This window comes from Ascidia mentula, chromosome 6, assembly GCF_947561715.1.
Source record: "Ascidia mentula chromosome 6, kaAscMent1.1, whole genome shotgun sequence".
NCBI lineage: Eukaryota > Metazoa > Chordata > Ascidiacea > Phlebobranchia > Ascidiidae > Ascidia > Ascidia mentula.
In genome coordinates, this window is record NC_138571.1 from 5902794 (window position 1) to 5919400 (window position 16607).

Sequence of the window (16607 nt, forward strand, 5' to 3'; positions counted from 1 at the left end):
TCAACATTTTCATCGAAAATGAATTGCGAAAAATATGAAATGACGGCTCGCTCTGGTCCCCAGGAAAACACTAAGTCGTACAAACCGGTTATATTATCTTTGTGTGGAGAAACTACGATCTTGTTGTCTAACGCGGTTTCCCAACCGCTGTGAATAAAGCGGGAAAATCATAACTATTTTTTAACAACTTTTGACGTCACTATTGACGCTTACTCCAAGCTTTGTTCCGAAATGACATTTATTTGACAACATGTATTATATGACGTCATAACCTTTACATAATGAAATGTCAGAAAAATAGGCTTACGTAAGAGTTGAAATATTACAATCACAAACTCAAGAAGAAAGATACTAGACCCCGTAGCGTAAGGCATTGCTGCAAGCTAAATTACCCGAACAATCAGTTGACGAGGAACCTCAGCAAAGCGCGGAGAAAAAGAAGTTGCCACAATTACATTCTGAGCTTAGAAGAATGAAGATTGTGCTGGTGGTGCAGGGTCTGGTTATTGCAGCAGTTCTCGCTCTGGTAAGTTTCATATCAGTAAGAAATTAGCTTTGCGTCAAAAAGCAATGGGTAAACGTAAGTTGAAGCGTAATAAATCAACCCTGTGCCTTGTGAAACGAGATACATCAATCATGACCAATATGAACTTTCAAGTTTCGTTTCAGGTTTGGGAGCTAACATAGATCTTGTACGCTTCCACTACTTGTAAATACTAATGGAAGGAATAAAACAATGTTTGAAACAAAGTGCTTCTGATTACTGTCAGTTGGTTTATTTTTTTAATTTGTAAAAAATCGATTTCGCCTACAGCACACGCATCATCAGTTTCTGCCAATAAAATGCATTAAAGCACTCGAAGCAACAAATGAAAACAAAATTTAAATGGTGAGCACAATGTCCCATGCCACTGCATCTACGGTTCGGCCATTTGGCTTCGCACACATCCAGTCCTTTAGCCATAGGTTGTTCCACAAATACCACCGAAAATCAACTTAAAATGCTTAGGCGCGTTCCTGCCGGTGGGTGCGCGTTTGCAAAATGGTGGCGCAGAGCCGTCTTGTCGTTGGTTCCCAACTTGCCTTTAGCTGAATTCCATTCTTACCGGTGCTTTGCAGTTGTGTAGATGCAGTGGTGGGGGACAGCGTGCTCACCATTTCAGTTTTATTTTTATTTGTTTTTGTAGGTACTTGTAGCTTCGAATGTTTTTGTGCATTTTATTGGCAGAAACTAATGATGCGTATATGCTGTAGGCGAAATCGATTTTTCACAACTTTTGAAAGATAAACCAACTGACGAGGCTAGTTTCTTTCCACTTTAAAGATCACGGAATAAAACAAAATATTTTTCAGGATTTGATGCAGATCTTCGTGACCAATGGTAGGAAAATATGAGACTTTATGATATTGTGAAAGCTGACACTTATATACACAGGAAGTTATAATTACTTGAAACAAAGAATTAAATGTTAGCGGTTTTGTAATAAAAATATTTCCCTTTTTCGTACTTATGTAACCGAAATTAGTGAGTCCCCCTAACTTGGTTAACACCTAGGCTACTCTGCACTGACGACCTATTGCAAAGACCTGGAGTCGCACGACCAAGGTGGCTACTTTTGTAATAAAATAGAAAGACCCTAATAAGTATAAAAAATACTTAAAGTGCGAATAAAACAACGTTTGTTTTAAAACTTGCACCAACATGACATTCCACTACAACTAACGTCGGACAACAAATACATTTCACGATCTACCACCAAACAGTGTTTACAACTCGCTACCATCAGGGAACTAACTCGGCTCATCCCATTATTTTCGCCGCCAGCGCGTTAACCAATCATTACAGCCCATGTTTGCCACGTAAGCGTGACTACTTGGGCGTATAAAAACAAGTAAAAAGGCGAAATAATCACAAATATGTGATAAAAGGTGAGTGCGAAAATAAACAAAGAAAAACATGTGAGTTAGGGTGAAGTGAAAATACAAAATGAAATAAAGCGTGTGAAAAATAAAACGAACAATGATGTCTACACCCCTTACGTTAAAAATTGGTCCTACTCCTTTAGGACGCTTTTGTTGATATGTCGCCGATTTCGTTGTGTCCGACTATGTCGTTGGTCGTCGCCGCAGCATTGTTTATGTCGGCGTCCAAACCTTGACCAAAGTCCAACAAAGGGCAGGTAAGCAACACTGTATCCTGGGCAGTGGGTGCGTCCGCGCGTGTGTCGCCTTGCGGTGTGTAGATGACTAAATTGTCAGTGTCGTGCAGTCCGAGCTCATCCGCCAGCGTGTTTCGGAGTTCTGTTTCATGGTAAGGCAGGTTTGCCTTTTTCAAGCGGTTGTAATGTACTCGCTGGCCGTGTTGTTCAAAAACTTTGAAAGGGCCTTTGTACGGTTTTTCTGCATTCGCCAGGCGGAACGATCGGGTTCTGCAACAGAACGATGTCAGCTTCCTGGAATTCGTCTCCATGTCGTCGTCTATTGTATTGTTCTTCCATTTGAATTCGTTAAGCCGTCCGGGTTTCTCTGTCTTCTTCCTAAGCCGGCCGCAAGCTGGCTCGTAGCGGAGTCGTTGTCACTTCGTGATCTGGAGAAATGAGATCGGCGGGTAGGCGCAGTTCGTGTCCTGTAAGTAGAAAGTGAGGGGATAACCCCGAGCAACCACCGCCGAAGTCGACTTGCGTTGTACGAAGCAACCAAAGTGCTTCGTCTCATTGTTTATTAGCGCGTTGGACGTAATTGCGGAGCATTGTTATGATGGTGCGGTCGTTTCGTTCGACCCCCGTTTTTCTTATTTCGCTGACAGTGTTCGCATTTACGGCAAGAAGTCTCTGTCTCCTCTCTCCACTTTTGTCAGTAAAAACGCTGTGACAGTTTGCTCAGGGTTTTAGCATTTCATTAAAGTGTCCCCCGCCATGTACCTGGTTGCCACATGCGGACAGCACTTCGCTGCTCATGGCTAAGAGTACTTCCTGTACATTGTTTAAACATAGTACCAAACCCCAATATAGACCTGTTTGTCTCGCTTCGGAGCTAGTATACATGTTTTTTAGTTGATACTAATGCAAGTGTCTCTATGAATAGTCAACAGTATTTAGAGACGTTGAGCAATGATCATCGCCTCAAAATCTCCTCGCTGGGCCAAAGTGAACGTTTTTCTGGAGTTAACGGTAGTTTGGTTTCAGTTGTTGGAAAAATCACTTTGAATGTTAAGCTGGGGTGGCTAGATATCTTCACGCCAACAAAGGGTAATGAATATGAGTCCTCATTTTTAATAGTCTCCTCCGTGCTGGGATTCGCCTTTTCGCCAAGAACTTTCATAGCATTTACAAAGTCCTCAATGCTTTCCTGTAGCAACTGCCGCCGGCCAAACATCATCGCGCGTGTTTCATGGAGTCGCTAGTGGTCAGAACCTTGCTTTCGGGCGCGGCGAATTAACTCATCGTACTTCAGGTGAAAAACATTGCTGTCGTTTCCCTGAACTAGCCAGCGGAGGTCATCATCAATTGGTGTTAAAAAAAGATGACGCTTCACTTCCTCACTGGCTTTCACACTCTCACAGTAAGATTCAAACAAGGAAACAAACTGGCCAAGATCTTGTCCCGGTATAATGCACGGTGGCGATAAAAACAAACAAAAAATAAAATAAAACGAAGTTCTCTTCGTCATAAAACGAAGAAATTCAGTCCCAACAGACTGACCTGGTTGGTATTCAAGGTAAACTGTCTTACTACCATGTTGCCATATCATCGCCACCTAGTGATTACTATTGCAACTATCTATTTTCTGACTGCATTAATACCCTTTATGTATAGAGTATATCTTGAAACTTAATTAATACCAGTAAAAAATACAACCGAACCACACAAAGAAAACCCGGTGTAGTTTTTTACACTTCTTTAAGTCTAATCTGTTACCACAAGTGTGGTTCTAGATACACAAAAGTATATTTTCAAACTTGTCTTGAGAATCTACACGTGTGAAATGTACAAATCTACACGCCATTTTAATATCACATAAAATTAAGTATTTTTGGTTTATGAAAACTTTGTTTTGCAAACTATTGTCTTCGATTCTTTCGGGAATCATTGTTTGTTTGTAACTTCTTTCATGTAGGCCGTTGTATTTTCGTGTAGCACAAAATAATAGAATGAATGTAAGCACAGGGAGACCTGCCTTTATAGCAGGAAATTCAATTAACATTCCGGCTCAGAAATTCTGCGTATGCAAAACGAAGGGTACGAAATAAACACAGAGTGCGAAATGAGTATTCTGTTGCGTACCACAACATAGGCCTTCTACCAAAAGTTATGTTGCCTTCGATCGTTGTTGTTTGATCATTTGATCGCTGTCTTTCTAAAATATCCTCACATTTTGCACTTACACATGTCTTCCAAAAAATATAAAAGGTTTATTAGATTGTTTGTTTAATTAGCAAATCACATAAACATTATTTTGATGCAATTTTTCACTTTCTGCACAATATTATACTTCCAGATTAACACACAAATAAACAGTAAAAATTTGCTAAATAAATAGTTTAGCAAATTTACTCAACCTATCCAATAACAAAACTTTCGTCATAAAACTTCGATCAGTGGAAGCAAATTCCTATACACGTAATTTCTTTACAGAAGCTCACAAACACATATGAAACATAGATGCTTTATATCTATATTTCCAGCCTTTATATTATACTGCTATTTTTTTTGCTGCCAGGCATACTTATTAATCAGAATTGTTCTTCTGGCACTCAAGTTTCTAGTGTTTATTTGAAACCGAAGTTTCGTCTGCCATACGGCGAGACTTCCTCAGGGTTATGTTAGCAATATTGCATCAAGCGCATCAACACAAAAATCGCAAGAAAAACGCAAGAAAACACAAGAAAAAGGGAACTGGATAACACTGGCACCGCTTGTATCAACACGACCCATTGTTTCCTTTATTGGGTCCCCGTCCTACATGCTCGCCAAATTTATAGCAAGGATTATTTCCCCTTTGGTTGGGAACAGCCCATATCACGTTAAAAACTCACGTGAATTTGCAGCTGAAGTGAGGGATTTGGCAATAGCGGATGATGAGTATGGTGTCCTTTGACGTCGTGTCTCTTTTTACCAATGTGCCAATATCGGTAGCTGTTGCTAATGTCATGGCACGCTTAGAGGATGACAGTAATCTTGAGCAGCGCACGTTGCTATCCTGTGAGGACATCACAGAAGGGCTGAAATTATGTTTGAACGCCACCTTGATTTTCCTTTCGTGGTGTGTTTTACCAACAGGTGTTTGGTACGGCGATGGGTTCCCCCATCTCTGTGGTAGTGGCGAATGTAGTAATGGAAACAATTGAGGATAAGGCACTCGCCACTTTTGCGCATCCTCCCCGTTACTGGAAGCGATATGTCGACGACACCTTCGCCATCGTTGATGAAGCACAGCTCCAGTTGTTCCTCAACCACATTAACCATGTGGAAGATTCCATCAAATTCACTTTAGAAAAGGAAAGTGGTGGCACACTACCATTTTTAGATACAGAGGTTATCCGTGATGAGAAAGGTTTGATCAGCACTCGTGTGTATCGCAAGCCGACGCACACCAATCGGTACCTGTCGTTCAAGTCGGCACATCCGATACAGCACAAGACAGCGGTAGTGCGGTCACTGATGGATAGAGCCGATGCTCTGGTTTCCAGAGAAGAAGATCGTGACAAAGAGGTGAAGTTTATCAAGAATGCACTGCGGAAAAATCTGTATCCGTCATGGATGTTCAGAAGAAAGCCCGCGGTCAAGCCACAAGAAACAGCGCCAACTACCGGTACGATCGTTTTGCCATATATTCCTGTTTTAACTGACACGCTAAGGCGTATGATGTTGGACTATGGTATTGCGGTCTACACAAAGCCACACAGAACACTGGGCAAGATGGTGTCACACCCTATCGAGAAGGGTACGGCCCAACCCAAAGGCGTTGTGTATTACATTCCATGTAAGGACTGCGGTGAGGCATACATCGGTGAAACCGGAAGAGCGTTGCAGACGCGGTTAAAAGAGCATCGCCGCGACGTTGCAGCGAAGAACAGCCAGAGGACAGCACTGGCAAAACACGCTGCCACGCTCGGCCACCGAGTTAACTTCGACGAGGTCCGAGTCCTAGAGATGGAGGAGGATCACACAAAACGTCTGTTCCTGGAGACGCTACACATTCACAAGAACAACCATTGTGTTAATGACAAGGAGCAATGGCGTCTATTTTCCAGCTGTTTACAACAACTTGTTGTAAGTGTTACGCCCCGCTACACACCTGGTCACGTGTTGATACAAGCGGTGCCAGTGTTATCCAGTTCCCTTTTTCTTGTGTTTTCTTGCGTTTTTCTTGCGATTTTTGTATTGATGCGCTTGATGCAATATTGCTAACATAACCCTTAGGAAGTCTCGCCGGATGGCAGACGAAACGTCGGTTTCAAATAAACACTAGAAACTTGAGTGCCAGAAGAACAATTCTGATTAAGCCTTTATATTAGTTTATATGTGCGACAAGAACATTCCTATATCAACAATTACTTTGACCAATATTATCGCGTGAGAACCCAAATATCACGTGGAAACTGGCTTTTGTCCTCTCGAACAGAATTATACATGGTTTAAAGAAAGTTGCAGCAACATGCAAGTTTAATGAAGAATTAAGTAATGAATCACCAAAAAACACGAACGAAAAGTGTAATTGTTCATGAATACATTGATAAGAGTTTTCTCCAATGCTCTAAAGACTGTGTTGTATTCAAATTGTTGGCACTTCTTGTGGGCAAAAGCAGGGCTCTTGATCTAACAAACTCGTTTTCAAAGAGGAAGCTACTAAGGCATTTCCCCGGTAATAGCTCCAACATATGGTATCCAAAACAATCATTTATCATGTATTTCATTAGAATCAGTGAGTGGGTGTTGCTTTAGGATTGAACTTTGTGGAAATGATTTTTGGAAAACTATACATTCACACAGGCTTTTCTCCAGTGTGAGTCCGGGTATGAACCTTTAACTGTCCTCCAGTGGTAAAACGTTTTTCACAAACTTTGCATTTGTAAGGTCGTTCCCCATAGTGTATTCTCACGTGAGTCTTTAATGTTCCACTTTGCGTAAATTGCTTTTTGCAAATCTCACATTTGTAAGGTTTTTCTCCTGTATGTGTACGGAGATGTACATTTGGAGTATTTCTGCGCCGAAAATTTTTCTCACATACATCACACTTGTGCCTTTTCTCCCTTGCGTGTGTTGCAATATGCTCCTTTAAATTCCAAGAGTATGTGAATTGCTTTTCGCAAACATCACATTTATAACGTTTCTCTCCAGTATGCGTACGAAAGTGCAGCTTCAAACTGCCTTTTGAAGATAATTTTTTTTTACAAATATCACATTGATAAGGTTTTTCTCCAGTGTGTATCCGAAGGTGCTGCTTTACATGACTAGCAACATTAAAAGTTTTTTCACATACTTTACATTTAAAAGGTCTTTCGCCGGTGTGAATCCTGATGTGATCTCTGAGCTGTGCATTTTGTCGAAATGACTTTCCGCAAATTTTACATTTGTAAGGTTTTTCCCCTGTGTGTATCCAACTGTGAGGTTTTAAATTTCTCAAAGTAATTTGTTTTTCACATATATTGCAAGTGAATTTCTTTTGTCCTTCTCTGGTTTGTATCATCGTGTAGTTTTTGGGTTGCATTTTTAAGGAAGAATGCAAACGTGAGTAGGTGTTTGTTGTTTTTTAGTTTTTTCAAGAAAAATATTTCGAAAATTACCTATTTGATTCCCACCTGTAAAACAATTGAATGTTTTTTAATATCTTTGGTGCTTTATTCGTCGTTGTTTATTATTTAAATATAACCTGTCTGTGTAAAATATAATATTTTCAGGAAACAATCTGTCACGTTCCGTTTTAACGGTTACGTAAAAGATGGGTCTGACTATTGGAAGTTCCTTAACAGCATCGCACTTGTACCCTGATCAGCAATAAACCTTTTCCTACACCTTTATTGTCTTATTCAAATAGAATGCTTATTCAAATAGAATGCAACACACAAAATACGATTACTTACAGACGTAGTAACACGGTTATAAATTTAACCCCATACACTGAACTACACTTTTGTAACTACACATACGCTAAATGCTTTTACGTGTAAACTTTTACCAGCACGGGTTTGTACTAAAATGAATTGTTTTAGAAAACAGAGTGCTACTTATATCGTTTGGGTAACAATGACTGGGGTCAAAGCGTTAACTTTTTTCCCAGCAGTATCAACAATGGTGGCTGCAGCAAGTAACGGGCGACGCGATAAAACTCACACATTCGGGACGAAAACAAAAGAAATGAGGGTGCGAAGCGGCCGTTCGAAACAAAAGATTTGATACGCACAGTAAACGTCCGGTGGTTGCGAGATATCGTCGCATGGGAATTAGGCCATAGACTATCGCATTAGGTCGATCTATAACACATTTGTGACACAATCCAAACATAAAGCAGTCTAAACCACTGATGTGTATATTTTTCTGGAAAAGTGCATGCTAATGTAAAAAAATGGTTTTCATCATTTCAACTGATGTAAGCATCTCACTCAGCAGAACAAATAAGGTCAGCAGCTACCTAACACAGGCATAAGTGTCACATTAACAACATACGGCTCCACTCGCCTCAAGACCTTTGATTATGTATAACACAACATGGAATAATCTTAGCAAACAAAAGCAAAAAAAAACTAACAAGAACATCACGGATTTGTGAATCAAACACAAAAATAAATCCCTTCGAAACATTTATGTAAGCATAACACATTGCTATCCAATCACAAAAATAATCCAAAACCTTTCTTGCACCTTGCACTTCTTGGTAAGCTGAACCTTCTTTTTCCTATAATTGTCAGTCGTACTCCATGAACAAGCTTTATAATTTTTAACGTGTATTACCAACATGAACTTTTTTTTTTAGTGAAATATCTCAATCAAACTGTTTGCGCAAGCCACAATAACTTAGAATGAGAGGCACAACGCTTGCAAGAGCAAACATTGATGAGAAAAAGGAAATAACTGAGCCGGACATGCGTGTGAAACAGAGTTTGAAACACACAATTAAGTAGAGAACACTGTGCGATTTTGAAGTTAGCGTTTGCCCTATTGTCAGACTAGGGTCAGTGGCAGTGCGAACGAAGTACAGGAAATGATCACAACGGCTATGATTGTTCACAAATACAGGAATCGCAAGGCATAGGAAACAATTCTCTCAGTAACATGGATTGGCATTTAGCAATTCCTCTTTGAAAAACAGTGTTTGCTACTTTGCTCAAAGCCTACAGATATTGAATATTTGCACAACACAGCAATCGCAGCAGTGATTACATTCATGCTGGCATATAAAATTAACGTAAATTTTATTTAATCAATGTCTTAGTTGCTATGCAGCGAAACCTGGTCAGGGTTATGGCGCAGCGATGCGAACATGCACAACAACAACACCAAACACACGTAAAGAAGACAAGTCATCACCGCTTGCATCATACTGCGATGTGACAAACGGCAGTGAGGAGAAACAATTACAAGAGGTTGTTGTACATTACCATGTGTGTGTATAATTATAAAGAGATTTACAAAAATGTTTTATTAATCTCACAAAAATTGTGATGCTTACGTTATATTATCTTTATAGGATACGCGAAGCCGTGCACGTGCGGCACTTGTCGTCGGCATGTGTTAGTAACTATTTCGCAAAAGAGGCGATTTTTTATTCTATCATAAATGCAAAACATTTGTACTTATGTTGGTTAAACAATAAAGGGTTCGTAGTTGACAAGAATTGCCTGTTAATCCAACGATGATGTATTACTGGCTTGTGCAATATTTATTCCCTGGAGCGTTGACGCCCGCATTTACGTATCTCTAACCAGTATCAAAAGTAGCGACCATCGCCCTGAAACGATGAAATCGTTTGCGACCAAGAAAACAACGTGTCAGTGTCTACGATTTGTCTGGAACCCTACACTGCACTATAACCACATTTTACTAGATGTTGCATTATGTAAAAGACAGTTGTCTAAAAAAAGATTTCAAACTACAACATGATGTTTAAGTCTAGTTGTATTTCTATACCAAACGTATTTGTAACTTAACTCTTGGTTTACTGTTTACAAGTTGTTCTGTACAACTTCAACAAAAGATAGTTTTTTCTGAAATTATATTATAGCTACGGATGTTCCTGAAAAACGAACACGCAATTAAAACTGGGTACAAACCATTACTTGAATATAACTTAAATATCATCCACATGTTTGTTTAAACACACTGCTTTCCCTGTTTTTTTCTCTTTGTTCACACAGTTGGCTGCTCAACATTCACATAGTTTGGCGTGTATTTGTATCACAATCCATGCTGGACATGAAGTTATCAAACGTTTGTTTTTATGCGCGTTTGTATCTAAAAGTTGATATATTGTTCTGCTATCGAAAAAAAATCCAAATTCATATTTTGTTGAGACACCACAAGCGTGAAACATCTAATAGTAAATAATGTGGTATTGGTTACGCTTGAGTGACCAGGTAATAAAACAAGAAAGAAATGTGGTTCAACTTTTGACACCATTTTGGTTCAACTTTTGATGAACGCAAAAACAACTGATCGTGTGTGTAGTTTGGCAGCCTATATCCAGACGGTTGCAGTTTATGAATGTGTAATATTGAGTTTTTAATTTTAAAGGTTGTAGTCAATAAATGATATGGGTTGTGCACGATAGGAAGAAGCACGACACGACCTGGGGCTCTATAAATTATCAAAATTTGTCGTTGTTTTTTTTAAAAAACTCCACACATACATCTTTTGTTTAAAAAATGGAATGTATATTTTAGAAGTTTCGCCTTTAAGAAAGACAAGGCTTTTTCAGGGAATAAAGCAAACACAGTGGTTTAATCAAAAACCAGGTCATGGAATTTTGTTTTATCGCCACAAGCAACAAACTATGAGTCATGTACATCAACATATTCAAGATACAAGGTTGGCAATTTTAAACAAAAATAAGGTTTTTATGGATAAGTGAAAACACATTCAAACAGTAGAACCATGTGGGTCTTTTCTTTGTTATGAACTACACGTTTTATTGAACACCAACAGAAATTAAAAACGCACTACCAGCAGTAGCACATATTGTACAACGCGAGCAACCAATTAACCAGAGCTACCCGTGTCCTAAGTTTTGTTAACTGGCGATAAGGGCTAGAGCGCGTATAAGCGTATATTGAGTTATGATTAATATTTGGTTAATTTGACCATGCGTCCCCGGCATAATCGAGTAAAACTTGGTATCACATGAAAACAGGGCCTTGAGAGATTTTATGGTGAAAAGTATTTGTCTGGTTACCTAGTATGTTTCCTAGTATGTTACGATAAGCTGTCGTTAGTTGGCGTCGTCGTGTTGCGGCATCGTTGTTGCGGCATCGTGGTGTTGATAATGGCTCATAAACCCTCAATCTCTGTTGAGCCCATCGTAATACAAAAGTCAGTCTTTTACATAAGAGTGCCTAGCAAAGAGAATGAGAATTTAGCTCGTATACATATAAAGACTGATACGGCACGTCTAATAATTTGAGAAGGTATTATTATCATATTTTTACTCGTTCGAAAGTTCATCACATGAACCATTTCGTGTGAAAAAGCCGCCACTTCGTAAGATGGGGAATTTACTCGCGTCCGAAGTTTTGTTAACTAGCGATATTTTTTTTCAATAGCATTTCTCTGGTGAACAACCAGTATACAACAACCAGCATTTACTAGGAACACAGTATATGTTTCTCCGGCAAATACTTCTGAAGATTTGTAGTTTTCCTAATCGTATGTTTTTGCCGTCTGTAACTGTTCCGTTACAAAACAAGCGACCATAACCGAGATAAATAACTTGAAAAAGTATTGCTGTACCGCCTTTGTCTTGCATGAAGCTCTTGCAACAATCACTAGACTAAATAGGAAGTCGATGACTGATTTGCAGTACTTAACAATATATAATTTAAATGTAAGAAAGGGCTGTTTTAACCAATCAAACACCTCCAGCGTTGCAAAGTATGACAAGCGATTGAAATATATGGATGAATTTATGTCTAAATGATAAGTTTAATTCCGATGTGATTGAACTTGTGGTGTTAGAAGCCTTTTTCAAGGCAAATCAATCTTTTGTCACGCAATAGATCCAAGCTGCACCTTGTCGCCCGTTGAGCAAGTATATGTTTGCTATGTACTGGGTTCGTTTTGATCTTTGCCTCGAAACAAGACTCTGGTGTGCAGGACCTATATGGGTATTAAATTGGACAAATCCTGTTTTCAAGGCCCTCTGCAATAATTCACCTGGCGACTGTTCCACTTGTTGTCCAACAACCGTTGATGGGTCTTGTGACTTACATAGGACCTAATATTCTTCAAGGTTAAACAAAATGTTGCTCCTGGATGAAACTGTACAGAGTAAGGACTAAACCATATTTTTAGAGACTAATTTTGATCAAAATTTTATAGATATGGGATGGATCTTTCATAAAATCACGAATAAGTGGACACTTAAACGATTCATCAATTTCACCATATTTTTTAGCAGCACCCACCATCAAGTAACTACCTCATCAAAATAGCCCAAAACCCCACTAAAACTGCCCCAAACACCCTAAAATTCGCCATGACAACAGCACACACATGTGCGCTCATTCAACCGCAAAATTTACTTATATGCATCTCTGGCTGGCATTGTGAGATCAAATTTCTATTGTGACACAGGTCTACAAGGTATTTCCCAGCACAAAAAGTTATTTTTAAAGAAATACCAATATGCGTCCTTCAATAGTAAGGCACCCGGCTCGAATTCCAATTGGCCTTGCACAATACATAGGACATTCAACTATGACGAATTAGCCTCTACCGCCAGCTCTGGACCTGGTACTTCTACTTCTGTCTGGTGCCGTCTTCCAGGTATGTGCTTTTGTGTGTGCTGGACAACTACAGTGGCAATTAGCTATTTAACAGTATCAAGCTATTTAGCATGCATATGTAACGTAAAATCAAGTAGATTGACACTTGTATTAAGGGTATACTGATATTAACGCGGGCAATCAGCACAAAGTTAAGAACATTCGCTAGAAAAATTTGGCACTACGCCTAATACCTCGGAAGATATGAAAATTGGTCAATCTTATGTAATTGCTGCTCTTGTATCAATATTAGTAGTCGTACTACTTGTCATTGCTGCTTACTTCATTTACAAGAAAATACAAAGTTATTCAACAGGAAATAAAGATCCAGTGATTTGCATTGATCATCATCCATACAACGAGATTCAACACATTGGCCAATCCACAACATGAGGTTACCACTAAATACGTTAACACCAGGACGCGACAGATGACCACGGCTAATTGTCTCCGATCCAATACGTTTCACGTGACCACGATTAGGAAAAATGTTTCCACTGGCAAACTAAATTGGTAAAGTTGGTCTACCAAAACATCCGACTTATGTGAGTGTTTCGATGATCAAATATCAGAACTGAAACCGGTAGAAAATATCATATCAAGATTGAAGATATAAAATGTACATTAAATATGTCTCTTTTCACTGATATAGTTCGAGATATTATAATTAATTATTGGTTTTAACGGTTGCATACGATTGTTTCATGGAATTTTATGCTGAAATATCGATTCATGGCTGAGTGTCAACAATGTTTGCCTTTGTAGTGAATCGGTTTCGGCGGAGGTCACCAATTCCTGCATCTTGCTTCATTCTATTGTTTGTGTTTGCTTGTGGCATGTATATATGCGAGTCGCGCTCTTTCAGGCGCTTCGGTTCATTCCATTGTTTAGTCGATAATCCGCCATGTTATAATTATAACCTGAAGCAAATGACTTTTATCAAGCAAATAGTTGGCCTATCAGCAAACAAAATGGGTCGTTACAAAATGACCTTAATTGTGTTTGTGGTAAAGGCTTTTCCCATAAGCCGTGTTTGAGACTTGCGACAAAGCTTAGACGGGAAATGAAAAGGTTAGACGTCATAAGTCCCAAATTCACCTATGAAACCGTTCGAAATGACAACGGGGATTTTGTTTGTAAATCTCTTCATCTGTAATGTAGTAATGTGAAAAGTTGCCTAAATTGACAGCAATTTCTGGTGTCAATTGCTAACACTTTGATTGCATTGTACAGTTTTACTTATTCAGTTACAGCGTTTGTGGTTTGTTAAGCATGTTATTTATGTAGTTACAAACACTGATCACCGCAGAGCGCGTTGGATATTTGTGTGCAACAGAAATGTCAAACGTTTAATTGTTGTTCTTGCAGAAGAAAGAACAATTTTATGAATTAATTATTTCATTTCATGAAATATCGAAATATAGCTGTCAAGTGACATTTAGTTAAAATAGTGAAATAGTTTTTCTTGCATTGTACTATAAGAACGTTGTGTGAAAGCTTCTATTTTTAGTTCGTTTTCTTTGAATCGCCTGTTGTCTCTATGGCTAAAGCCGACAGTTTACATCTGATTGTCAGTTTGTGAGGTATTTTACATTTGTATTTTTATATTCTTGTATTAATGTTGGTTGTAACAGCGTTGTTTGTGTGTTTTTAGCGACACTGATGATGTCTGCAAACACAGGCGAAATATATATATCAAAAAAACGTTAAACAGACAGACGACGGATTCTTTATAATACTTTCTTCCATTTTTATAATAGAACAAAGCCTTGACACAAAGTTATTTCAGAAATATTAGAAATAGACATTAAAATTTCACTTGTATCACTCCAAAGAAGTGTTGCCGGTCAGGTTTTGATTTCGTGAATTAAAGAACATTTTAATTGATACTTCCAATCAATAGCACAATCACACTTGTTTCAAAGTCACACTTTAATATCAAACAATCTATGTGGAAAGTAAACAATTAAAATGTTGCTCAATAGCGACACCACGTGTATCAAAATTAAACCCCAACTCTCGACACCAAAGTCACATTTGTGGTAGTTTTTTGTTTTACCTGTATCGATCAAGGTATATTAGCTAAATCAAGTTGATTTTAATGTACTGATTATAGAGTGTTACATATGACAATATATTGCGGTCTGGCCACACTTAAACTCAACTGTCAAAAAAATCAATGGGTAAAATTATGCTTGACTAGTTGTTTATCGACATAGTTATAAAAATTATCGACGTGAATGAAATTTTAGATATCCAACGACATAGTCAGCGACAAACCGAAAGAATCACGTGCCTTTGGCCTTCGCTGGTAAACAACAGCATATAAATTTGAAAAAACTTTCACTTGCTTTCAATGCAAGTCGGGTTAATTATTTTGTTGTTTAGATCATTACTACAAATATAAATGGAAAGAAGTAACCAATTGCATGAAAGAAGATGGGCTTTCCTCGGCGCACTTTCCGTTATTTAATGCCTGACTTTCCCAAGTTACGGTGAGTTGTTTCTAAGTGGAGTTTTTCAACACATCGCATGCGGCTGTGGATTGGATTACGAATGCAAGAAACATCAGTGGAATACTGGTGGGTCATTCATCGACTGTGGGATTTTTGTTTGTTACTCTATCTTTCATAAACAGCTTCAGGATGGTGTTGATTGTAATTGGACAAGTTCTCACTGGTTTGGCGGACGTCGTGGAAGTGATCATTCCGTCAACTCTTGCAGCGCTCCGGTTTCCCGAAAACGAAGTAGAGACCGCAATCGCAGTAAATATCATCGTGTTGTACCTCGGCGATGGCTCCGATTACCTTCTGCACTCCTACAGTGTATTGTCGGAAAATGAATTCATTAACAAAAAAAAAATGTTGTTTGTCGACCACTAAATCGTGGCCACAGCGCTTTCATGTGTTCCAGTGAATCAAACAAACTACAGGCACAACATAAACATTACTGCTGCAATAATAATTTTGCTGAAACTCTATCGTTTTGTAGCTAAATTTCGGAACAAAGGCAAAAAATGAATTATGACTTTACCCAAGTACCTGTTTCTATCATTGTACCTTTCTGACAACACATCAAGCGAGGAACAAACCTAAGAAATTTGTTTCACGTGGTTATACCTCGGGTCGTAAGTTACTTGACTTCAGAAAATTTCAATAACTACAACTTAGCTGTTTCAATTGCGCAGTTGTATACAAGAAGGTTTTAATTTGCGTGTTCAAATATCACGTCAAAGGGTTTCAAGAACTTTTTCCGGAACGTCACGTTTGCAAAAAGAAAACAACATTGGCCAAGGACTACCTTTGCGACCTTTTAAATAAAATAATAACGAACAATAACACATACCTCAGATCACCACACGCAAGAGCTCAATGCAGCCTTCGCCACACTTGTCTTAGTCACCGCTTTGTACTAGTTCGAGCTTTGTCTTAGTCTGCCCTTGGCTTATTCTTTTCTTTGCTCTGACTTTTGTCTAGTCTTTTTTTAGCTTATAGCCGTGGCAATATTTATAACATAGTCGAAATAAGAAAAAATATTAATATAGACAGGATTATTAAAAACGTCGTTTTGATTATCAAACCCAAAGCCGATTTTCCATATTTCAGAGATTTTCCCGTATGTCAGGGAGAAG

At 38.7% G+C, this 16607-nt stretch overlaps 2 protein-coding genes across 2 annotated transcripts; one reads left to right on the top strand and one right to left on the bottom strand.

Annotated features, from left to right (window-relative positions):
* The first annotated feature begins 3110 nt into the window (after positions 1-3110).
* On the top strand, positions 3111-6928 carry LOC145907017 (uncharacterized). Its single transcript, XM_082994456.1, has 3 exons — positions 3111-3170; positions 5280-6272; positions 6920-6928. The coding sequence occupies exons 1-3, from the start codon at positions 3111-3113 to the stop codon at positions 6926-6928; spliced, it is 1062 nt and encodes a 353-aa protein (XP_082850582.1).
* A 56-nt stretch (positions 6929-6984) lies between these two features.
* Positions 6985-7710, bottom strand: LOC145907018 (uncharacterized). Its single transcript, XM_082994458.1, has 2 exons — positions 7272-7710; positions 6985-7187 (listed from the first exon to the last, which is right to left on the bottom strand). The coding sequence occupies exons 1-2, from the start codon at positions 7708-7710 to the stop codon at positions 6985-6987; spliced, it is 642 nt and encodes a 213-aa protein (XP_082850584.1).
* Positions 7711-16607: the final 8897 nt, after the last annotated feature.